Source organism: Podarcis melisellensis, assembly GCF_964234715.1.
Source record: "Podarcis melisellensis genome assembly, chromosome: 15".
In the NCBI taxonomy this organism is placed as follows: domain Eukaryota; kingdom Metazoa; phylum Chordata; class Lepidosauria; order Squamata; family Lacertidae; genus Podarcis; species Podarcis melisellensis.
Window position 1 is genome coordinate 40,073,851 of NC_138532.1, and position 25,585 is coordinate 40,099,435.

Sequence of the window (25,585 nt, forward strand, 5' to 3'; positions counted from 1 at the left end):
GCACTGTGTACAACCTGACAGTTGTGGATCTTTTAAAAACCCTCTTTTCTTTTAAAAAAAGATTTTAGTACATTCCTTTCTTAACTATTGTGGCTTATCATCTGCTTGTTTAGCCCTTACCCCCCATCCCGAGAGAGAGGAGCCTTGAGCTCATTTAATCTCTCTCAACCCTTCTCTTTCTCTCTCTAAAAAAATTGCTATAAAAGATAATAAATCACTGTTTGATACCCTTGGGGTGCAGCAGACAGAGACTAACAGCTTGCTATGCTGCACTCATGTGGTTAACATTAAGCACAAGTTTAAGCAAATCAGAATATGCAGCTATAAATACAAAACTCATACTCCTAATATTGAATAGGAAAGCCACATGTCAGGCCGTGGTACTTTCAGGAATGGGTCGAGGCTGTAAGCCAGTAGTGGGGAACCTCCAGCCTGCAAAGCTAATGAAGCACAGCAAGGGACCTCATTTGGTCCACTAAACCATTTCCCCCAAATTGCACTTAACACACTGCATACCTGATGTCATATATGATGGCATCACAGTACTGAAACTAGAGAGATCCTCTGAGATCTACTGGGTCCCATCTCTTTAGCATTCAAATACATACTGAAAACTCTTTTTGTTTTGTTTTAAATGTGTTTTTCTTCCATTATTCAGTGCTTGGTTCTTAGGTCTGCTGTTTTAAGATTCTGTTTTATCTATTGCTCTTTAGAATTGCTTTACTCTTATGCTGTGTATCTGAAGAAGTGTGTATCTGAATAAGTGCATGAAAGCTTATACCCAGAACAAACTTAGTTGGTCTCTAAGGTGCTGCTGGACAATTTTTTAATTTTTCAATTTATTTCGACTTCATCAGACCAATACGGCTACCTACCTCAATCTACTCTTATGTCAGAAATCAAGCCTTTATCAGGAGAAACTGGCAACTCTCCCAGGCACCCGGCTTGGTCTCCTGTTGACCTCCCTGGCTGCATTCCCCAGCAAGATCCAGGGTAGGTCTCGATAGGCAATTCTTCCCAAACGTGGGAAGAACACACCCACTCATTCCTGCTCCCCGGCAGGGGAAAGAGATAGACAGAAATGTATTTACATGCCTTTATTTCTGTCTTTGCAGCATTGCAGAAAACATATCTGTACTCTTCAAACTCCAGCAGGCAAGTGACAAAGACTTCCTGTACTTCCTGTACATACGTAAGAGGAAGAGCTCATATTACACTCTGAGCAAATTCCGGTGCATTGCCCTGTGAACTGACTGTCCCACTGTTTCCCACGGACAGTCCCAACATTCCCATCATGTTTTGTTCCCAAGCTTCCAGTTTACAGCTGCATTGCTTCTATATCGTAACAGTTTGTGTTATTGATTGATTGTCTAATGGCTGTTTTTAATTCTCCAAGCAGGTATGGTGTGAGCTTTCGGACAGAAAAGCAGAATTAAAAAGGAGCTATAAATCTAGTCTAACCTAGTCCATCTGCCAACACATTTCTCTGAGGCACTTCAACACCCTGAAAGGACCCTGATTCGCTTCCTAGTTTTCAAGAGCTTCCCAGTTTAGCTGGCCAGTGACATTTCCTGCCCACCACAGGCAAGGACCACAGGACTGACTACTTAGTGACTTGGCTCCTAAGTTGCACAAGTGCAGGAGTAGGTGCCGCAAACTGCAGAAGCAATACATATTCAAAATAAATTTGTTAAGTTTTATTACATTTTCATCCCACCCTTCATCCGTTTAGCTCAAGGGGCAAGCCAGCATTCCCATCCATCGTTTTTTAAAAAATCTTTGCAACAACTCTGCAAGGTAAAGGTACCCCTGCCCATACGGGCCAGTCTTGCCAGACTCTAGGGTTGTGCGCCCATCTCACTCTAGAGGCCGGGAGCCAGCGCTGTCCGCAGACACTTCTGGGTCACATGGCCAGCGTGATAAGCTGCATCTGGCGAGCCAGCGCAGCACACGGAATGCCGTTTACCTTCCCGCTGTCATAGACTTAAGTCAGACCAATTACTCCATTTTGCTCAGTGCTGACAACAGTGACTGGCAACAGCTCTCCAGCTTTCAGGCAGGAGTCTCCCAGCCCTACCTGGAGATACCAGGGACTGAACAGGCATATTCCCTACCACGGACTAGCCCAGCATCGTCCAGTGAGCCATGTGGCAGAGTGGGAATTTGAATATATAACTCTCACCTATCATTCCACTTGCTACTCCTTCCTGGTTCTCTCTAGATATCCATCTATACTCAATGGCGCACACTCTTAGCTGTTTATTGAAACTTTCAAACACACAGATTCTTTTAAGGGAAAGCAGCTGAATAGGTGGCACAGCAAAGCTGCTCTGAAGCTGCCTAGAAACTCTGCATCCTTTTCCAAACGGACTTGGAGCCAGAGAGCTCAATACAATTATGTCCTGGGTTCAGCAACAAATCCCAGGTGTGCAGGTGTATTGTTTTAGACCTCTCAGCAGCCTTTTGATACCAGGGTCCACAAGGAGCTGCTGATGCACCTGTGGGCTCTGGCAGGAATGGTGCACTTGAGTGGCTTCCTTTCCCTCTCTTTGCTCCCTGAGGGTGGAGCCAGGTAATTGCTCCTGTGCCCAGAGGAGTGCTCTCCTATGGATTAAGGAAGGTTTCCATGTTGTCGCTTTCCTTTTGTCCTATATCTGCTCAAATGGACTCCACAAAGGGAGGAGGGGGACAACGTGAAGACAGTGGAGATTTCAACGACAAAGAAGAAAACATTTGCCTTTTGATCTAAGCATCCTTACTTCCATGGGGAAATCTGCAGCTACTGAGGAGTTTTAAAAGGTGGAAGGCACAAGCCGACAAGAAACAGGTTGCTTATCTACAACAGGCATTGTGTGGTGCTAGTGTTGCATAGTGGTTCATGCTGGACGAAGAATTGGGAGGTAGAGGGAAATATTAGTATCCAAGAAAAAAGTGCTCTGTAGCATTCTAATTATTTGCATATATACACTCCAGTCACTTTCACCTGGGAAGGGCCCTTAAAAAAAGCATGGAGTATCCTGGAATGGGAGTGTGGAAATAGGATTGGAGGTGGGGTAGGGGATGTATGCCACAAGGCAACTCATCCCTCAACCACAATTCTTTCTCTTCCTGCACCACTCCAATAAAATTCCCTCCCCTGTACTGTGCTACTCTGGTTAACAACTAGTTGCATATTTTCCTGGTCACCTAGCCCTAATCTTCAGCAGACAAGAGCTGCAAAGCAGTTCATTCACAGCCATTTGTCTACCAGTATAGCAGCCTTTCCCAACCTGATGCCCACCATTTTTTGGACAACAACTCCCATCAGCCCCAGCCAGTATAACCAATGGCCAGGGATGGTAGTAGCTGTAGTCCAAAACTAATGAGAAAGTACTAGAATGGACAGGCCTGCATTAGAGTGAATGTGTTGTAAGTATGGGAATCAGCTATCAGCACCACCAATTATATGATTCAAGCAGGAGAATACAGCATGATATAAATGGTGTTATTGTTATTGGACTATTTACAATTGAAATGTTGTTGAAATGTAGCCATGCAGATTTAAAGCGACTAGTGTGAATGCAAAAAAACCTGGAACAGATCCCAGGCTCAAATTCAGAGGCGTCAGATAAATGCAAGGTATTTTATGAGACGTGTTATGTTTGCATGTCTGCACACATGGCTCTGGCAAGTATTAATGCGAAAGGAGTCACATATTCAAGTGGACTCCTTTTTTCCTTAGCAGTTGGTTTTACAGTCCAATGTGGTCACCTATTGGTTATTTTCAGTAACTGCAAGACCTCCTTTGATTACTGCTGTCCCTAGAGAGCAGGCAAAATTAAGAATGTGTAGCCTCCTGACAGCAAGCAAACATTGGGAACTGGAAAACATGCAGGACAAACCTTTTATCCTTTTTATCTGCATTTCCATATATTTTTTTTGTTACATTTTTTTCCAGAATCCCAAATATTAGCAAAAATATTCTAGAGCATCACAAGTAGAAGGCACATATGGCCACAAGTGCCAGCCAGTGCAGGAAAACATATTTTTTGCCTCCTAAACTGCTTCTTTCAGTGCTATCTCTGACATAACCTGATGTGATGAACCGAAATGAGGTCAGAGGGCTGCATCCTGGCTGCTCTGATCTGAGTGATTGATATGTGTTTTGTTGTTGCGTGGTCTTGATGGAATGAGGGACTAAGAGTCCTTAAAAACACCAGTTCCTTTCAAGTTGGCACGGTGTGAGCTCCAATGATCACAGACAGAACCACTCAAAAATTCAAAAGGAAACATGAAATAACTTCACAGAATTAATGCTCATGTGCAAAATGTTTCTGGGTTTACGTGAAGAATGTTTCAATTCTTCCAACAAGGAAAGCAGAAGCAGCTGTTGAGGAGAAACCAACGCTAACATTGCTGGCCAGATATCAGAAGCCAAATATAATTATCTGAGAATTCATTACACACACTAGATTGTATCTAATGTTAACCATAGAGTAGACTCATTAAATTTAAAGGGCCAAGGTTAGTGAGGTTCCTCACTTTCAGTGGGTGTGCTCTGAGTATGCCTAACATTAGATACAACTCATCATTTTTAAAAGCACCATCATGGTACTTCTATCATGAAATATCACCAGTCATCAGTTCAAGCCAGAGCTTCTCAAATCCTGTCCCTGGGAATTTCCCGACATCTTGCAAGAAGTGTTTGAACATCACAAAAATTTAACAAAGGCAAAGCAAAGAAGACTGGCTCAGTTATTAGCATTTCAAATCTCTTCCCAGGTTTAGGAACAAGTTGGGTTAAAAGAAAAGGGGTGGAGAATGGCCCACATCTGATCACAGAGGGGTGTGTGTTTTTAAGCTTACAACATGGAATTAAAAGAAGAAACCTATGGGCTTCCCAGGACCATCAAACTATAAACTAGAAGAATACAAACCATTATAGCCCATTCAAAATATGAACACAAAGCACATTGAGAGAGGAATACAAAATGCTAGTAACTGCCTGTGCCTCTCATGAAGAAGCCCCCTCATGCTGCTGGTTTGCCAGCTTCACTGGATCCCCATCTGTTTCCAAGCCCAATTCACTGTGTGACTTCTTAAGCTTGGAAGACCTTTGTTGCTTGAGACGAGGGTACCCGAAGGACCACCTATTTCCATATGGACCCGTCCAGATCTTTTCCCCAAATGACTTTCTTCAGATCCCCCACTGGGGAAAAGATGCAGCAGGTACCTACTGAGGGAAGGGTAATTTTGGCGGTATCGTTCTAGCTATGGAATGCCCTTCCTCAAAGAATCTTGCCTAGCACCTATTTCAACACCAGGCAAAGATCTTATGACTTTGCTAGGCCACTTAAATTTCTCCTACTGTGGGCTGAGGTGTGGTTTCGGTTGCTGCTTTACTATGTTTTATTGATTTATTGTACGTATTTTAAAATAATTTTTATCTTTCTGGTAAGGGATAAGGGATGGCCTGCTTTATTCTTATGTGACAACCTCTGGCAATAACTTGCTGATGGTAAGAGTTGTCTGACAGGAGAATGGACTACCTAGGAAGGTGGTGGGCTCTCCTTCGCGGGAGGTTTTTAAACAGAGGTTGGATGGCCATCTGTCAGGGATTCTTTAGCTGTGATTCCTGCACCGATCACCCTTAGGGTCCCTTACAACTCTATGATTCTATGAAACTGGCCACCACACCCTTGATGTGTGGAAGTGTTGGTACACATATACAAATAACTGATATAACCCCCATGTCGCTTGAAAGAAGATTGAAAATGTTCGATTGGCATCTCACCTTGTAAGATGGCACAAAGCACAAAACCCCTTGGCCGATGGTCTGACAAACTGAGAGCAGAAGCTCCCCAACTTCATCCTGGAAATCAAAGGTCTCAGTGTGCTGGAACGTAGCACATAACGACCTGCCTTTAGGGCCAGCTCCAACAGTACCAACCCACACCTGTTGGGGGAAACATTTCATTGCTGACATACATATCGGTAACAAAATACATTCCACTATGAGACTGCAGGATGGAACTGCACTGTGAAAAAAACTTGTGGCCATGGATTCAAGAGACTGAGACAAAACTGATCAGGGCAAGTAGGATTATTGGAAATGTTTACTTTTAAAATCCAATGGCAAAATAAATCAAGACATTTACGATGCACAGAGCTACCTGCATGCCTGCCTGGAGCAAGCAGCAATTCCTTTCAGGCGAATAGGCTGTCAGACTCATTGCTCAGACTGCCCCTTGACATACAGGTGCTGGAAGATGGGCAGATTGGTAATTGTGTCTATGTGTTCACTGGGAATGCTGAAGAACAGATATGCTCAAATATGTATTCCAAGCATATATCCAAAAGTGCAAATTCCACAAAATGCATTGGGATTTATTACTCTCATAACTTTTTAGCAAATAAAATTTTGCTTATTTTATTCCAGTGGGTGGAGTTCTACTCATGGGGTTTACTTACTGGGGGACCTGTAAATTTGTGTGTTTGCATTATTTCTGCTGCAGCCCCCACGACGACCTCCCACGCTGTTCCTGTAGGCCCAAAAAACCACCAGGGCAGCTTTTCAGAGGGTACAGGGGAGTGCAGGGGGGTGAGGGATCAGCAAAAAAAACCACCTGCCTCTTTCTGCTACATGTGTATACTAGGCATCAGAGCTGACAACAAATTTGCTCAAAAAAAACCCACTCTTCTGAAAACATTGATATTGGCTGTTCTCCAACTAAATGCACAGCTAAATGCACAGCTATGTCACTGCACACACGTGTGTGTGTGTGCGCGCGCACGTATATATGTATTTATCTGGCAAGAATCTATTCCAGTACTTAATATTTGGCAGTTGGTACCTAACACTCTTTGTTGTATGACATGCAATCATATTACATATTTGGTGCCTGCCACAATGTGCTGTCTCCAATGTAGTTCTATTCACTGAAATTAATGGACTTGACTAATATGTTGATACAGTACAGTCAAAATGTGAATGCCAGTGTTTTGGATACTAGTGAGCATTCAATTTTTGGCTCAACAATTCCTCACAACTGAGAACCTGATGCAGTTGTCACACTGCTTGCGCTAACCCAACAGGCACAACATTTTGCATGGTGAGGAAAAGAAACTCTTGTATGGGAACCAGGCAAAATGTATACATCATATGGAATGCCGCAAGTAAACTACACTACAGCATGGTCCCTACAGCATATTAACATAAGGGTGAACCCAAGCCCAGATGCAATGAACATACCTGGGAATTCCTAATAACATGGTTTGCTTCAAGTTGAATGGAAAACTTCACACCAAGCTCAGAAGAAAAGGAATCCATCGGAGAGAGCGTTCCTGAGGTCAACACGACTGATCTAACATTGCCACACATGTCTGAGAAGGCCTTGAGAGAAGAATTTTATTTATTACATTTATATCCTACCTTTCCCCCCAGTGAGTTCAAGACAGTGTATACGGTTTCTCTCCCTTCCCACATTTTATCCTCACGATGACCCTGTGAGGGAAGTTGAGAGACAGTGACTTGACCAAGGTCACCCAAGGAGCTTAGTGGCTAAGTAGGTAGGTGAACCTGAGTCTTTCCAATCCCAGAAGGTTCCAGGCTCAGTTCCCAGAATCTCCAGCTAAAAGGAGATCCTTCTCCGTTGGGAGGCACAGGAGAACCACTACCAAAAAAGCAATCCTGGACTAGTTGGGCAAATAATCTGACCTGGTATAAGGTAGCTTCCCTGTTACTTGTCCCTAGGTTCTCTCCCGCATGCACACACCCAAAAGTGTCTTACCACAGCTGGATTCAAGCACCAGAAACTGAGTGTATGCACTGCTGTTTTTTGTCGCGATCTTCTTTTTGATCGTGCAAAGAAACCATTCTCATCTGGAGTATCAACTGGATTTTCATTAGTCCAAACGTAGGCTTGCTGCAATGCAACTCTGTAGTCATCAGCAAACCTAAACAAAAATGACATAAAACCCTGAAAATACCTACAGTTTGCATGTTTAACTTTGAAATATTAACAGCTGGGGGGAAAGGATTGCTTTCAGAGCCTCACTGACCTGTGATTCTCTTTAAAAAGATACCCCAGGACCATGAATAACCCCTTCAGCATAATCTGAGTCGAAGGGCTTATAATTGGAACCGAAACAAGCTCTTCTCCTCCATTGAACAGATTTACTTTTTCCTCCTTTTCAAGAACAGCAGCAAAATGTTTCTGCAGAAGACCAAAAACAATAAATTAACACAGTAAGCAAGCCAAACTCCAGCTTCCTCCCAACCTGGTTACTTCCAAATGTTGGAAGGTTGGAAAAGGTTCACCTACATCAATAAATGTTCACCTACATCAATAAACTTTGATGTTCTCCATGACAGTAACAGTCATGCTAAAGAACAGAATCTTCAGCAGGCAGAAACTCAAGAAATCAAGAGTTGCTCAAACTGTTGCTCAATATTGAAGTTCAATTTTAAAAACCTTTAAAAATACCTGAAGAAGCAAACTAACACATTCCCTAAGATAAAGCAAGATGATAAATGCGTCACCTGGTCTGCAGTTCTCAGGAATATTAAACGATTATTAATTTAGACTGCATGGTATCATACTTTCCTGGATTTAAACAAAATGGCCCAACTATGGTTTGCTGCTATACTTGGAATGGAAACCTTCAACACCCACACACAAGAGAGAAAAAATATGAATTATTACACATCCCTACCTGTAAGATGGGAAACGTGGCGTTGGTTATTCCCATATCATGCAGGAATGCCACCATTTGTTTTCCACTCCAAACCTTACTAGAGGTCTCATAATTTCTCTCCACAAGCTGACCAATAGTTTCTCTCAACCAACTGTAAATAAATAAAACCCAGAAGAAGCAGAATTTTTGTGAACATTTGGGCATTAGACCTTCCATTCTACACATACACAACAGAAGTAATCAAATGCTTTAATGCACACAAATAGAAAGCCCCCTCTGGGGTAGCATCCGTGTCATGCAACGTCCTGCTCCAGGAGGCTGGTTTGGCTCTAACCCTGGTAGTTTCACAAGACTGGAACTACTTTTAAAGACATGGGCTTGGCTGGCACAAGACCAAGCTAGACCAAGCTACTGACTTGCCAAGACCAGGAAAATGTGCAGACTCCCCAAGATGGGGCTCGCAACCATTCTGCCTCTCCAATCCTTTTTACTCCCATGTGCATGTTCTCTGAACATGGGCATGTGCTTAAACTCTCTCCTCGCTAACCACAAGCTCTAGCCAATAACAAACCTTGGCTGCAGCTTATGGTTACAAGGAGCAGAGCCTAACTGCAAGCCTGGAATTAGATGATACATTAAGCGAAACCACGGCTTAGCTTAGTGTGGTGCATGGCCCTGGTTACCCACACTGTGATTCAGGCCACCAACAGGCATGATAAGCAAAAGCTCTAAAAAATGTATTGCACGGTAACTAGTACAAGACTGTTATAAAACTGGATTTCTTAGCTGGCAGCCCCACCACTTTATCTATCAACAGAGTCTTAATTGTTGGCCGCTTTATGTCTCATCTATTGCTTTCCGCCTGCTGCCTGCACTTCTGTTGGCAGACTTGACAGCGAGATCAACCTGAGTTTTCCTGATAAGGTTAAAAGACTTCAGGCATTTCGAGTCTTCAACTATGTTCCTTTCATACGATGCAAAACATTTTTAAGATCTGAAAAGCCACCATGAAAAAATTCACCATCTCTGTTTCAGTAGCAACCGCCTCCACTTCCCGCCCCTTGAACCTTCATAGAACAGAAGAGGTAGTGGGAAGGCACCAAGTTTAGAATGAGTAAAATTAACAAACAGATCTGTTCTGAAAACCAATTTGGTCTGGAGTTGACACTGCTCCAGAAGACATAAACTCACAGAATCTATGCTGAGCTACCCGACCAACAGACTCATGTAAATTGTTCTACTGGTGGATGGAAAATTTTCAGGTTGGAAGGGGGGGGAGTGACTGAATTTTTGGATGCTCACACATATTAAAACAAACAAACAAATAAACAAAATACACACAAACTGGCCATGTTAGGAAGAAATGGTACACAGGTTTCTGTATCTACGGGTAGCTTCTATATGGGACGAGTCCTCAGTACTCCTGATACAGACTGAAGTAGAACAGGCCAGCAACAGATCCATCATATGCCTATTGCGCATATTACTCAGCTGTCAATCAGTAAGATTTCCCCCATCATTATTATCTTAATTATTTAACAGACAGGGAGAAGGGCTGCAGTTTAGTGATGCAGAACATGCTTTGCATACAAAAGGTTCCAGGTTTGATTCCCAGTAGGACTGGGGAAGACCACTGCCCATTAGTGTGTAGACCAGCCTTTCTCAACCTTGGGTCCCCACATGTTGTTGGACTAAAACTCCCATCATCCCTAACCACTGGTTCTGCTAACTAGAAAAGATTGAAGTTGCAGTATAACAATTATCTGTGGACACAAGGTTGAGAAAGGCTGGTGTAGACAATAAATTAGATGGGACCAATGGTCTGATTTGGTATAAAGCTTTTATTCCTATGCCTTGACTTACCTCTTCTAGAGGCTTTAAATAGCCATGGCAATAGTAAAACACAAGAGGACTATAGTCACAGTTCAATTTAACTGAATGTTGTAGGACTCCTGAACACTAAAACAGAAGGTGTGGGTAGGAAAGAGAGCTTTATTTAAGGCTTGCAGCCATACAGGCCAGGCTACAGGCACAACTAGAAAGTCTGAGAATAGCACCAGGGGGCCCAAGACCAGAAAAAATTTGCAAAGATGTTTCAACAAATGGTCATGCCTCTCATGCCAGCTTTAAAAAGCAAGATGTGTCTCCCTATAAGACTGGTGTGCTTTGAGGCACACACTTATCCACCGTGGGCCTGCTCCCAACAGTGTAGGTGGTGCCAAGTTCTCATCGACAGGAAGAGAACTTCTGGCTCAGCCCATCTGGCTCCCCTGCTCTCAGCTGCCCAGTCTCCCCTCTTGGCTGGTTGGCTTCCTCCCCTGCTGCTAGGGAATATCTCCACTCTGTAGATAGGGCAAGACATGGGAGCCAGGCAAAATGCCTCCACCTCCCCAGCTCCTAAAGGCAAAGGAGGAAGGGGGCACCCTTTCTCTCATCTCGCTCCTTGCTACTGGCATCCATCTTTCTCTGGCAGGAACTGCCACCCCAACCCAAGACGGTTGGGTTCACAACACCGAAAGCTATCTCTGGTAAATTAGCTTCCTCTTACTTTGTCAGACTGCAACATACAGCACGCAATGGTTCGTGATCCTTCCTCCTAATGTTGTTATTCACCATGGTGTCCAGCTCCTCTCGGGCCAATTTGAGTTGAGTGTCTGTCACGCTGTAGCTGGCCGATTCCCGTGCACAATCCTCAATATTATGAGCTTCATCTAAAATGATCACCTGGTCTTTCAAGTCAATCTCCATCTGCAAAAGCATGAAAACCAACAAAAACTAAAATTAAGTATCCAGTAAATTCACATGATTTCTTCTGCTAGCCGTGAAACTGCAAATTTTGCTTTACCAGGCTATGGATTTTCCTTTTTAAAAAAAAAAAAAAACACAAAAACCTGCAGGAAGGAGGATGTCAGTTGTGGATAATGGCTAAAGTGTTTGACCGGGGTTCAAATCTCCACTCAGTGACAAAGCTTACCCCTCAATATTGTATTAGTGAACGTATCTATAGTCATGTAGCTAATGTGACAATGATGGTCAAAACAACAATAAACAAAACAGGAGACAAAGCTTACTGAATAGTCTTGGGCCAGTCACTGGCCTGCTTCACACATCTAGGAACTCAGCCCAGCAGAGTAACCATGGTTTGCTTTCTGGCAGCAAACCATGGTATCACTCTGGAATGGCTGTCTGGGTTAGAGGTGGGCGACACTGCTTTGCGATGGTAACAGTCCTACTTGGACGGTTGTTTCCAGTGGGTGATGCTTGGAGAGTGCTCTTCAGCCCCATTTAATGTTCAATGTGGCATTCCTCATGGTTCAGTTTAATCCCCTTTGCTGTTTAACATCTACATGAAACCACTGGGTGGTGTTATCTGGAGTTTTAGAGTATGTTGTCAGCAACATGCTGATGACATACAGCTGTACTTTACCTTTACAACTGCATGTGTGGCAATGGATGTGCTGGACTGTTGTCTTGCCTCGGTAATGGACTGAATGAGAGCCGAGCCAACCAACTGAAGCTCAATCCAGGTAAGACAAAGGCACTGCTAGTGGGGGTTCTCTAGACCAGATAGATGAGAGGTTACCTCTAGGTTAGATTACTGCAACAGTCTTATACATGGGGCTGCCTTTGTAGATGGTTCAGAAACTTCAGCTGGTGCAGAATTTGGCGACTAGGTTGCTCACTGGGGCATATTACACTGATTGTGGCCCATCTGCCAATTAGTTTCCAGGCTCTATTTAAGTGTTGGTTTTGACTCATAAAGCCCTGTGATCTTTAGATGAAGGGAAGTGTGAGAAATCTTTTGCTTGCTACTGGGCACCAAGTGTTCATGGAACATCACTAATATATTTTCTCCCTCTGTTCACAGCTCATTGGATGCAAATCACAATCTCTTCCTTTTTGTGACAATAGGAAGATCTTTTACACAGCAACATATGAAATTTCCGTCAGGTTGACCTTCACTAATATTATTTCTTAAGACAATTATAAATAAATAAATAAATAAATAAATAAAATGCTAAAACACGTGCTTGCAAATATACTTACACTCTCTCTTATTTGTGAGTCTAGAAGATAGTTGTAAGGACAAAACACAATCCTAGCCTCCGCCATAAGCTCTCGAGCTGCGAAATAGGCACAGGCACGTAGCTTCTTCCCGAGGCTCACTAGGTCTTCGATGTCCCAAGCCTGGTATTTCTTACGTGCAGATTTTAAGGCGTGATGTTCACTAAGCTTATGGACTCCATGGTAGTAAGAACAAGATGTGCCCTAGAAGTAAATGATTTAAAAATTCAAGATTCAAATATGCACTGCTAAGAATAACGATGCACCTCAGTGTAGTTAGTTTTGCAGAAGTGTATTTCAGTAGTATCAGTAGTATTCAGTAGTACTGTTTTGGGGGGACAGGGGGCAGGCAGGTATGGGGGACTCCCTGGTCCTGAATGGGGTAACTGTGTCCCTGAAGGAGCAGGTGTGCAGCCTGGGAGTCATTTTGGACTCACAGCTGTCTATGGAGGCACAGGTCAATTCTGTGTCCAGGACAGCTGTCTACCAGCTCCACCAGGTACGCTGGCTGAGGCCCTACCTGCCTGCAGACTGTCTCACCAGAATGGTGCATTCTCTGGTCATCTCCTGCTTGGACTACTGCAATGCGCTCTACTTGGGGCTACCTTTGAAGGTGACCCGGAAACTAAAACTTATCCAGAATGCGGCAGCTAGACTGGTGACTTGAGAGTGGCCGCCGGGACGGTATAACACCGGTCCTAAAGGATCTTCATTGGCTCCCAGTGCGTTTCTGAGCACAATTAAAAGTGTTGGTACTGACCTTAAAGCCCTAAATGGGCTCAGCCCAGTATACCTGAAGGAGCATCTCCTTTCCCATCATTCAGCCTGGACACTGAGGTCCTCCCCTGATTCTCTTCTGCTGGTTCCCTCACTGTGAAAAGCGAGGTTACAGAGAACCAGGCAGCGGACCTTCTCAGTAGTGGCACCCTCCCTGTGGAACACCCTCCCTTCAGATGTAAAGGAACTAAACAACCATCTGACATTTAGAAGACATCTGAAGGCAGCCCTATATCAGGAAGCTTTCAATGTTTGGTGTTTTAGTATGTTCTGATATATGCTGTGAGCCTCGCAGAGTTCCTGGGGAAACACAGCCAGATGGGCGGGGTATAAATAATAATAATCAGTTCAAGCAGAGCTGGTGAAATGCAGCATATTGGTGGAGTTCAAATGCAATGGGAAATCTTGATTTCTTGTTATACAGACAAACTGACAAGTCATAGGTTTATCATCCCCTCATTTGTGGCTTCAGGGTAGGAAACATCCACTTTTACACAAACCACCATTCTCCATTACATCCAAACTTGGGGAATGGAAGTTGTTTAAACTCTTGTTAGTGAGAACAAGCCAGGATTAAACCGTGGACTCAGGTACTGGCTTGAAAAGTTTAAATAGACCACAGTTATCTAACTTTGGATATTCACAGGGAACTGTGCTTTGTTTAAAAGTGAATGCTTCTGATCTCACCACACAAGAGGTGTCCTAGGTAGGGGTGTAATGCTAGTGCCTATGAATCTAGAATCATTTTCACGCATCTAAAAGGGCTGAATTCTGCAGAAAGGAGATTCTTGTTAATTACTGCACTAGCATTTGGCATATTCTCCTTTTGTGACCTAGCCTGTTCATTTATAGCTGTTTGTGTGTGTGTTTTTAAGTAATAAAACAATTTGGTATTTCCCACAATGGCTACTTAAATGCAAAACTGAGGCAGAAAGACCTAAATGAGTCCCTGAAATCATATCCTTTTTAAGCTCTCTAAAGCGTCTTCAACAAATGAAGGCTGGCCGAGAGACGCTCATCCATGTTAAGCCTGTAACACAACCCTAAGGGAAGGTTGGCAGTGGAAGTGTTATCGCACTTGCGGCCTCTTAGCTCAGCAAATTGTCAGTTATCCGTTTATCAAATGACTTTTGCAATATGGTCTTAGGATAAAACAAAGACAACTAAAGTGACAGAGTTAATTGGTCCTCATTACCACAACAGCTCACCCTTAGGGCCTGTGGGGTAAAGAGGGTATAAAGACTTAACACCTTGTTTACACTTGTCAAATACCAAAGTCTCTTGAAAACAAGAGGAGAAAGAAAAGGAGGGGGGAGTTTACCAACACTAGGCATAATGTGTCGGCATTCTCTTTAGCAGTCAAGTATGGTCTGTAAAAGGGACACGGGTCTGTAAAAGGGACACTGGTGGCACTGTGGGTTAAACCACAGAGCCTAGGGCTTGCCAATCAGAAGGTCGGCAGTTCGAACCCCCGCAACGGAGTGAGCTCCCGTTGCTTGGTCCCTGCTCCTGCCAACCTAGCAGTTCGAAAGCATGTCAAAGTGGAAGTAGATAAATAGGTACTGCTCTGGCGGGAAGGTAAACGGCGTTTCTGTGTGCTGCTCTGGTTCGCCAGAAGCGGCTTAGTCATGCTGGCCACATGACCCAGAAGCTGTATGCTGGCTCCCTCGGCCAATAAAGCGAGATGAGCACTGCAACCCCAGAGTCATCCACGACTGGACCTAATGGTCAGGGGTCCCTTTACCTTTACCTATGGTCTGTAAAAGCAAAGAGGGCTATGCTCTGCCAACATCAACTCCTACCTGTCAGTCTTCTTACAGAGAGCACTGCCCGTCAGCTTTCTCCTCCTTAATCTCAATGTTGCCCTTGCCAGGAGAAGGATGCAGATATTTGTTGGGTACCACTCTCAGTGGGTACCAGCCTTTCTTCAGAAAGCATTGGTGGCTTATAAATAAGGTGCCTACTGGCTTTGGACCACAACCTCATCCATGCAAAGTAGTGGGCTGAGTTTTGGACTACAACCAAGGAGACCGGGGCTTGAATCCATACTAAGTCACAAAGCTCATTTGGTGGCATGGGCTACTCAGACATGTTTGGCCTAAACTGCCTCACACGAGGCTGAAGTTACCATAACCTCTGTATGCAGCAAACACACCAGTCATTAATAAAATTATTTTCATGCTTATATGATATGCAAGCATTCCTAAAATATATGCTATTAAGACCTAACAGGGAAAAGGCTTCAACAACCAGACTGTACATGAGACACACACATGAACAGGAACGTCCTCATCAGATCTTATCTCTACCATGGATTCACTAGGTGGGCTAATAGTGCTGATTTATTTTACAGAGCTACGAATATAAGGTTCCTCCAAAAGAATTCCTTCCTCCCCTCCCGTTCCCCACCCCTGTCCTTATCCTCAGTGGGAGGTTTTTCTCCTTCTCATATAATAACAGAACAAAAAGTCATCCAAAGTAGTTGGAATATGTGGGAAGATTCAGGATAGGTGAATTGAAGTACTTCTTCACAAAGCTCATCATCAAAGAATGGAATCTGCTAGCACAACTTGTAATGATGGCTAATGGTTTGGATGGTTTTAAAAGGTTAGACAAATTCATGGAAGATATGGGTATCACTGACTGCTAGCCACAACGGCCGTGTTCCACCTGCAGTACTGGAAGCCATATGGCCTCTGAATACAAGGTACTGTGGAATACAGATGGGAAGAGTGCTGCTGGGCTCAGGTTTTCCAGAATTAACTGGTTAGCTATTGTGAGAATAGGATGCTGGGCTAGGCGGGCCTTTGGTCTAAACCAGTAGGCTCTTCTGAGGTTCTTAGGTGGGTTACCCCAAGAGATAGTGATTAGCTGAAGACAACCCAATGAACTTTCTGACTGAACAGGGATAAATGTATCCAAATTGTTCCCCACAGCACAATCCTATAAATGTTTACTGAAAATTAAGTCCCACTAAGTTCAGTGGGGCTTTTTCTCAGAAAGCTAAGTATGTGATTGCAGGCTTAAAGTGCTACTTAAAGAGCTATTAATCTTAATATCATATCATAATAATGAACATGTGTCCAAGCTCCGTGACTCCAGGACTCGCTATCTCGCTGGCATGCTCCTCATTAACTTTTCAGCGCCTGGAAAAGACTTTTCTGCCTTGCCAAGCTTTTGGAATGTGTTTTGGCTCCTGTTGAGGAATTGTGTTTTAGCCGGTTCTGGTTTTTAACTCTTTGTTCATATCATCGTTTTTATTATATTGCACTTTGCACTGAACCCTTTAGGGGCAAAAAGCAGGATAAAATTATGATATGGATAAAAATAAAAATAACTAAAATATATGTACACTATATCTGGCACAAGTCTTCCCATGTCACAGGAGCATGAATATGGATAGTGACCATCCATTTGCAACATTTAGCACACAATCTGCAACCCAGTTATTTAATTTAGATTTAACCCTTTTGCCCATGATCTCCAGAGTCACACCAGATTCTATACTATGTAATAGCAGTGTTTTGCTTTGTTTCTAAAAATGCCTGGCCTTTCAGCGCTGGGAGTTATTATGTAGGGAAATGAAAGGCAACAAATTAAGAATAGAAATTTTAAAGTTGTTTAAAAGATTCAAGAGTGCAGACAAATCTTCTCTACCACAGAGCCACACAACATACTTTCCAGGAACGCAGAGGCCTGATGAGATTTAAGCACCACAGTTTGGCAGACTATATGACAAAACAAAACATGTTACAAACACGTAAACGAAACAAATCCTGGTATTAAGGGGAGAGGTTACTAGGAAGAACCTATTATTCCTATATATGTACAGAAGAAGTCAAATTTGCATTTTTCTAATGTTTTAAACTAGACACTGAACTCAATTTTTCAAACCCCTAAATAAGGAAGAGGGGAGAGCATTCCACTTCTGAATACAGTCATACTTCATGTTACGTTTGCTTCAGGTTGAGCGTTTTCAGGTTGAGACCCGGAAGTATTGGAAAGGGTTACTTCCGGGTTTTGCCACTCGCGCATGCGCAGAAGCGGCAAATCACGACCCGCGCATGCGCAGATTGCGTTCTGCTCATGTAGCGAACGGGCCTCCGGAATGGATCCCGTTCACAACCAGAGGTACCACTGTACTACATGAACGGCACAAGAAAATGTTAAAAGCAGAGAATATTATTTTCTTCAGGAAATGGTAAAGAAACAAAACAACTCACATTTTTGGCTTCCAGCAACTCTACACATTTTTCATTCTTGCTGCTGCAGCTGGACACTGTTGGATGGACACAAGTGTGGTCCCTGCTAGAAAGAATAGTCATGGGGACATCTGAATATGCCGTCCTCCGCATCTCCCTGGTAATCTGAGCAATTTGTTTGTGGGTACGAGTTCCAAAAAATATTTTGGGGACAAATGCCTTTCCTCCATTTTCTTTCTTCTTTTTATCAGTTGCTTCTTTGACTTTTGCTTCGACCGAAGAACAGGAGCACTCAATGCAGGCACTGGAAGGCTGTAACTGAAGGGCAGAGAAATCTCTTTACGGACATTAGAACAGGAAAAAATATATTATTTTCTCTCTCTAAAAGCGTTTATTAATGTCTACACACAAGAAAATTGGGTCATCAACAACTATTCTTGGAAACAAAGCATTTAAATGGCTGTAATAATCTTTCTATGCTTCCCACCCATTTAACACCTGTTAAAAAGAGCCTGACTTCAGGTAAAATAAAGTAGACTCTCTCATTTTAACCAGAGCTGTCTATTAAACAGCAGTCATCATAACACTGGATACCTGACCGCTTCAGACACAAATTACGATAAGTTACCAAAAAAGTACTTAAAGGAGCTTCTTTTGCATATTGAGAATTAGGCTGCACTTTTTACATCCAGTTCTAGAAACAAAGGTCATGAATAAGTCGAAGACTTGGTAAAACAGGAGCTAAAAAGGCTACCTTGGCCAGAACATTACAAAAGGAATTTATTTACCGTAAGTTCAGCAGTCTAGAGGCAGCCAGACTCCACTAACGTCCAAATTATAGAGCTCAAATCTGCCACCATTTTTTCACAAGTAAAACTAAGCTACCAAAGAAGAGGTATGAGAGTAATGGCTGAGATCTGGGATATAAATTTGCAGATAAATAAAATGAAGATTTTAATTTTTAAAACAACTGTGGGCAATTCACACAAGTAATAACCAAGAGTTGTACAAACAAGCCCAAGGCTGAAATAAGCAACTCTTTTCACGACAAACCTGATCCCAATAAGATTGCAATCTTATTCATACTACCCTGGGAATAAGCCCCACTGAACACAGGATGACTTATTTCTGAGTAGGGATAGAGGGATCTGTCAATTTCAAGTTCTCTCAGCTTTTCATTTTTCCATTCTGAAGTTCAGTTCTCAACATTTCCACTACACTTTTTGAATTATTTTGAAGTCTTCATGAAAATTCAGCAGCATTTTAGTACGAATTTCTCTTAATATATACATTTGTATGCAATTACCTAATATATACATTTTTACAGAGCAATTTTCCATGATAAAATGTGTTTTCACTAATGTATGCATTTATATGCACACTTTACCCCAGTGGTAATTGCACTGCAAAATTTGGAGATTTTCCAAGGATGGCTGTATTTCAGTTCACACATTGCTTTGGAAAGAGCAGTTTAAGTAGGATTGCCTTCAAATGCAAATTGAATAGATTTTCTCCCCCAAACCCTACCTCTGAGCAGACATGCATGCAATGGCATCCAAAGTGCTCTTAAAAAATCTGAAGCAGTCAAATTTATACCTGATAGCTTCAGGTGATGCTAACAATACTTTTCACCTGCATGTATTGAAGCACTTGCTGAAATGTTTTTCTTGAATGTTGTCTATAGAGCTTAGTTAACTTGCTCAATAAATTATATATACAACCAAACCAGGGAAAACTGAGTACAGCATATTAACATTTTGATACCAGATTTCTCTTCTTGCTTTTTCCACAAGTCAAGCTGCACTTAATTAAACCCATGCTATTATTGAAAAATACCATGAATTTATATTTATTCTGGATTCTGGAGCCGTGTTAGCCTGCTGCAGCAAAAAAATGCCAAGCAAATATTTCCCCCTCCACTTCCCAGAGTTGTATCCATGCGCTTCCCCCTCCCCACTCCCTCCCGCAAACAACAAATTCAGTTGGTGATTGCCGAAACTATGAAAAACTGGGACACTGAGAAACAAGAGCAGGGATAAGCAAACTTTTTCAGCAGGGGGCCGATCCACTGTCCCTCAGACCATGTGGTGGGCCGGACTATATGGGGGGGATGAACGAATTCCTATGCCCCACAAATAACCCAGAGATGCATTTTAAATAAAAGGACACATTCTACTCATGTAAAAACACACTGATTCCTAGACCGTTTGCGGGCCGGATTTAGAAGGTGATTGGGCCACATCTGGCCCTCAGGCCTTAGTTTGCCTACCCATGAACAAGAGAAAGGCATCTGCATGATTGCAGAAACCGTGAGGTTTACAAAACTACAAACAAAACAAAAACAAAACAAGGGCAAACAAAAAACAACAACCCCAAAACAGCCCAATGAAGTCTTAGCATGCTCAGAAGCCATAGAATGGTGTCAGTTGGAAAAGGAAAACAGGGGGATGGGAGGATGAAATGGAGTATCCTGGAGAAGGGCTTGGGCTGGCAGGCTAGAACCCTGAAGAAGCGGCACTCTAGACAAGAATTGATGATAGCACTGCAACATTTTGCTGTAGGCTCCACTTGTAGCTTATTACCGTATATAAACAAAAAATCCTGGATAAAGCTGGGTATGTAGGTAGCATGATAGCTCAGCTGCTTTGTTCCACTCTAATTACGTTGCCACTTAGGAACCCTCCTCACTTGCACACTTACTTAGAAGGCCGTTATAAGATTTTAATAAAGAGGAACGTATATCTTTCAAGGGGGGTGACAGAACACTGCAGAAATAGCTACTTGGAATAAAATATGCTTATGCTCTAAAGCTGCATGAAAGATTATTGGTGCAAAAAATGACACTATGAGAACAGGAAGCCAAACACTATTTTCTTGCCAGCTTCACCATTTCTTGTTCTTTCTTTCACCCTCCTCTTAATTGTAATCAGTAAGATTATCCTCCATAAGCAAATGCAAAGTCACTGTGCGCGTTACGCCACAATAGCAGGGATCAACTATCTCTTGGCCTCCGCTCTGTGGAAAGGCAGGTTCAAATTACCCTCAGTCCCACTCAAGCTTGTCCACCATTAAATATTACAATACACGATAGAATGGAAGTAAATGCAACCCTTCTGAAGCTGTCACTCACTGGGATAAAAGGTCCGCTGACGTGCCAAATAAACAGGCCGTCAAAGCGGGTAGAGTTACCGGCCGTGCTAGAATTGTTACATTCCTCTCTCAGGTTGCCAGTAACAGCAGATTTCATTACGGGTGTGCTGCCACGTTAAATAGCCCGTTCCAAATATCCTGCCTTCTCTATATTGAATAATTACTTATTCACCAAAAAGGATAAAAGGAAGAGTTATGAATGGGACCCTTGTCAGCGATAAAGGAGGAAACAGCTGATGGGCAGTGTACGTTACATACGTGGCCATGCTGGCCTCCGCTGTACAGCCAGGCAGAGAAAAGCGAAATTCAAATTATGTTGAGTGGTATTTCTGCCTGGGCTCTGGTTTGCTCTTCGGAAAAGAAAGCACGCAGATAACAACAACAACAAGAACAACGATGTCAATATGGTGAAGTGGAACAAGAGTTTAGTAGGTCCATTGCAGACATGCTCTCAAATGAGTACCCCTCCAACACACTGGTGGATGAATTCTTCTGTTTTAGAGGGTCAGGGCCATAGATCAGGGGTAGAAGCACCTGCTTTTCACGCAGAAGGACCTGGGTTCAAACCATGGCACCTCCAGCTAGGGCTGGGAATATGTGAAGTCTTGAAGAACTGCTGCCAGTAGATAATACTGAGCTACTCAGTGTAATGCAGCTTCTTTCTGTTCCTATTTTCCCCAAGGAGGAATATTAGAGAAAAGAAATGCTAAAGCCTGGTGAGCAACCTATGAATGCCAACTTGGGCAAAAGGTGGGATATAAATACAGTCAATACAATCAATCAAGTAAGTTCTGCATACAGGAAGGTCTCAGGTAGGTGCAATCCCCGGTGTTTCTAGATATGGCTGGGAAAGTCTTCTACTTGATAACCTGAAGAGCTGCTGGCAGCATCGACATAACTGAGCTAGATGGACTAATGGTCTGATCTGATATAAGGCAGCTTCCTACGTTCCTATTTAAATCAGATCTTAACTCAGAGCCATGAGAACCAGAAGCAGCCAATCTAGTGACCTCCAGAGGTTATTGGGACAACAACTCTCATCAGTTCTAGCTAGCACGTCCAACGGTAAGGGGAAATGGGAGCTATAATCCAACGATTTCTGTAGTCCACCACGTTGGATAGCCCTGATCAACTACTCTTTTGCCTCTGTGCTAACAACTGAAGAACTGACGACAGAAGCAGTTTTTGCCTCTGGGGAATCCAGCTGCCAATCTGTATCTTGACAATACGTCAGGTATAAACATTGGAACCCTGTGGCACCTTACAGATTAGCCAATTTATAGATCGCATAAGGTTTCGGTGATCACAGTTGACTTCATCAGAAGCATAAAAACTTATGCCATAGTGTATTTGTTACTCTTTAAGATGCCACAAGACTCCTTGTTGTTTTTGCCACAACAAGCTAATATAGCTACCCCTCTGGGAGTCAAGTATAGAATATCCCATAATAGAGAAATATGAGCAATGATGCTGTAATGCAAATCAAGATGATCGGAAATTTTAATTGACTTTCAATAAAAACATGAATGCCTTCTGCTGCAGCTTTTATTAGGGAGCGGGGGAATTAAAATGTACTTGGCATGAAGTTTTTTTTTTTTTAGCATATATATAAAGGCATAAAGACAGCAAAATCTGTGAAGAGTTGAAGAAAAAATAACATTATTTTACAGGTGGCCTTAAAGGTTTTTCATAAAAGGTTTGAAATTGGCATAATACTGCCTTTAATAAGCTCTTCGCCCTCTACTGCGGCGTTAAAATGTTACCTTTTACTTTAAAAAACCAACATCAGGAAAGTAGTAAACTTGGTCTGATTTTATAGTCACCAGTAAAATTGTATAGAACTGCTTTGCAGTAGTCATAACATTTCTGCAAGCCACAGACGCCATCAGCCAAAAAATAAAACCTTTAAGAAGGTGCCTGGCTAACTTTTTGGGGCGGAGAGGAGGAATATGTATGTATGTTACAATTATAATTTTAGCAACGGAGGTCTTCGCTTTATTTGTCTTTCTGAAAAGGAATTTCTCCCCTTTAAACACTCTTCTTGCAGATTTTTTTTTTTTTGGTTTAAAAAAAAAAGACAAGTCTTCGGGGATGAAGTTATGCACTTTAAAATAAGGTCTGTTAAAATAAAAGCCTAGTATGTTTAAAAAGTAACTGAAGCATAGAGTTGCCACCCATTTGCAATTTTTATAGACTGTTCTGATTTTGTGAGCTGCATCCATAATATGTAGCAAGCTGATTATGGACAGTTTCACCCACTCCCACATTTTCTAGGAAGGCATGATAACGTGTCTGGGGCAAACTTCAGTTACTGAATGTCTAGTCTGAACAAAAGGCACTGGCAAAAGGGGGGGCAGTGAAGAAAAATACACCCAGCTTATTTAAGTAAACTATTAAAGGTGCCTTAGTGTAGTAAAATGTAATTTATAGCATTCTTCTTTTGTTCTCATCACCACATTAGTTATTGAAATTGCCCTGCCAGATCATCCAGTCTTTCCCAGGGGGCACAGAAATGCTGGGAAGCCCAAAACCAGGTCATGGAGGCAACAGTCCTCTCCTGCTCTTATTCCTTAGCACCTGGTGCTCAGAGGTATACTTCAACTGAACCTGGAGGTTCACATGCATGCAGCCATTAACATAAAGCCACTGTCTTTCAATGATGCTGTCTAATCTTCTTCTAAAGACATCTGTGCTAATGGCCATCATCAGAACTATGATATTGCAAATTCCCTAGTTTTACAAACTGTTTAAAGGAAGCCTTATTTTTGTATGCTCTGACAATAGATTTCGCTGGACGATTCTGAGTTCCAGTATGGCAGGCCCAAAACTTAAGTGGGGGTTATATTGCAGGGCTCGAGCCTAAAGCCACAAGTATGTATGGTCAAAACCCATTGGGTTTGATGGCGAGTGCAGAGGTCATTTCCCCAAGAATTCCACCCCGTTTTTAATTTAAATTTTTTTGCCACACATGTAAAGTTGAATATGCACAAGTTAAATGCATGCAAGTTGCAGGATTACTGTACTAGAAGATTTAGGAAGAAAAACTTATCTATCCACTTTCTCCATGCCATTCATCATTTTATAAACCTCTCGTTTTTTTGTCAACTTTAAAAAAAATCCAGTCCTAATCATCATGGCCTTTCCCCATAGATTTATTCCAGTCTTTTTTTAAAAAAAAACCCCACAACAATTCAGAAATCCAGTCATTTCGTGTTTCAGCACCTACACTTTTGAACTCCCTGCCTCTTGACAATCAGCACAGGCCTTTGCTGTACTCCTTTCAGAGCCTACTTAAGACACTTTTCCTGAAGTGAACCTATCCAGGCATGTAAAAGTTACACGTATCATTTCGCTTTGGCTACTGTTGATTTTTAGTGATCTTTTGAACATTTTTAAATGCCTGTTTTCAATAATGATTTTAATTTTTAAGCCTATATATTTGTAAACAGCTTAGGGGTTGTTGTTGTTATTTTTAACAATCAAGCAGTATCTAAATTTTGTTAAATAAATAAATAAATGCATTCCTGACAGTACACTAGCGGTTTCTCTTGCAGCAGTTTGAGGAATCCCGGCCTGTTTTCCAACTCACACGTTTACTAATTAATTCAAAGCAACATTACTCAAGCTCAAAAAATAGCAGCCCCATTCAAGTGTTTGATGAGAAAATATCCCCTCAAATGCAATAGCCCACCCCAAGTCCTTTCTTCATACTTGATGTAGGTTAAGTTAAAGCAAACAATAACCATATAGGAATGTAACATTGGAAAGACATTTGCCTTTCTTTCCTTCTTTTTTTCTTAACACAATTCTAATTATATCTTTACTCAGATTTTTTTTTAAAAAAACTCCTATATGTGAAGAATTGGGAATTCAAATATTAAAAATACCTTATGCACCACTTCATAGCTGCCCCACTTTTAGAGAAAGAACCCAATACATTATTTGAAGAGTAAAGAAAATAACACTTAGAAGTCACCATTTCCCAAATATGTTCACCAACAGAATTTTTATGAAGTCGCCTAGCAAATTTAATGCAGAATGTGGTTCTACCTTCAGCCTAAGTAATAAAAACAATAACCTACAAAGTACTTGGCTTATGCACCCACTTTATTGTTGCAATAAAAGAAATATGCTAGCATTGGTGGGCAGAAACATATGGAGGACAACAGGCAGTGGTTTCAAATCCCCTAGTAACTTATCCCTAAGCTTCTCTCTCTTGCCAGGGCACAGTGGCTCCTGGGGACTCAGAAGGGACTGTTACACAAAGCAGACAAAGCCAAGGCGGGAGAAGAAGAGTCCTGGGCAGCCTTACTACCAGGTAACATATGGAGCCCACCTCCCACAGAAAACTCTGCAATCCTGTTTAAAGGACATTGATTTTTAATTAATTTATATTTTATTGAATTGTCAGGGTTGCATCTAACAAAGTTTGTTAGAGTAGACCCACTGAAATTAATGAACCCGAGCTAGCCATGCTCATTATTAATAGGTCTCACTCTTGGTAGGACTGGTGTTGGATACAACCGTCAGAAAGTACAAACTAGAAGACCCCCCCCCCCAAAAAAAAACCACAGAAGCACTCAAAAATGCCATCCCCTCAAGAATCCTGGAGTTTCCTCCTAAAAGGTCCCTCCACAGCCTTCCATGCTGAGTCGGAGGATTTAAGGTGTTATTTTTTACATATTGAATAAGGCAAAACCAAACGTTAATAAAGC

General features: G+C 42.2%; 1 protein-coding gene across 13 annotated transcripts in view; it reads right to left on the reverse strand.

Moving 5' to 3' along the window:
• The window catches only part of BRIP1 (BRCA1 interacting DNA helicase 1), a 196,582-nt gene that overhangs the window by 144,438 nt on the left and 26,559 nt on the right, over window positions 1-25,585 (reverse strand). For all 13 annotated transcript variants that reach the window (XR_014163229.1, XR_014163230.1, XR_014163231.1 and 10 more), the window contains exons 7-14: window positions 17,742-18,038; window positions 12,724-12,945; window positions 11,225-11,424; window positions 8,695-8,827; window positions 8,041-8,195; window positions 7,770-7,935; window positions 7,232-7,372; window positions 5,774-5,935 (exon numbers count right to left, since the gene is read on the reverse strand). Coding sequence is in view for 7 of the 13 variants with exons in the window: in XM_081890172.1 (XP_081746298.1) it covers window positions 5,774-5,935; window positions 7,232-7,372; window positions 7,770-7,935; window positions 8,041-8,195; window positions 8,695-8,827; window positions 11,225-11,424; window positions 12,724-12,945; window positions 17,742-18,038 (1,476 nt within the window). In the remaining 6 variants the exon portion in view is untranslated. The remainder of the gene's footprint in view (window positions 1-5,773; window positions 5,936-7,231; window positions 7,373-7,769; window positions 7,936-8,040; window positions 8,196-8,694; window positions 8,828-11,224; window positions 11,425-12,723; window positions 12,946-17,741; window positions 18,039-25,585) is intronic.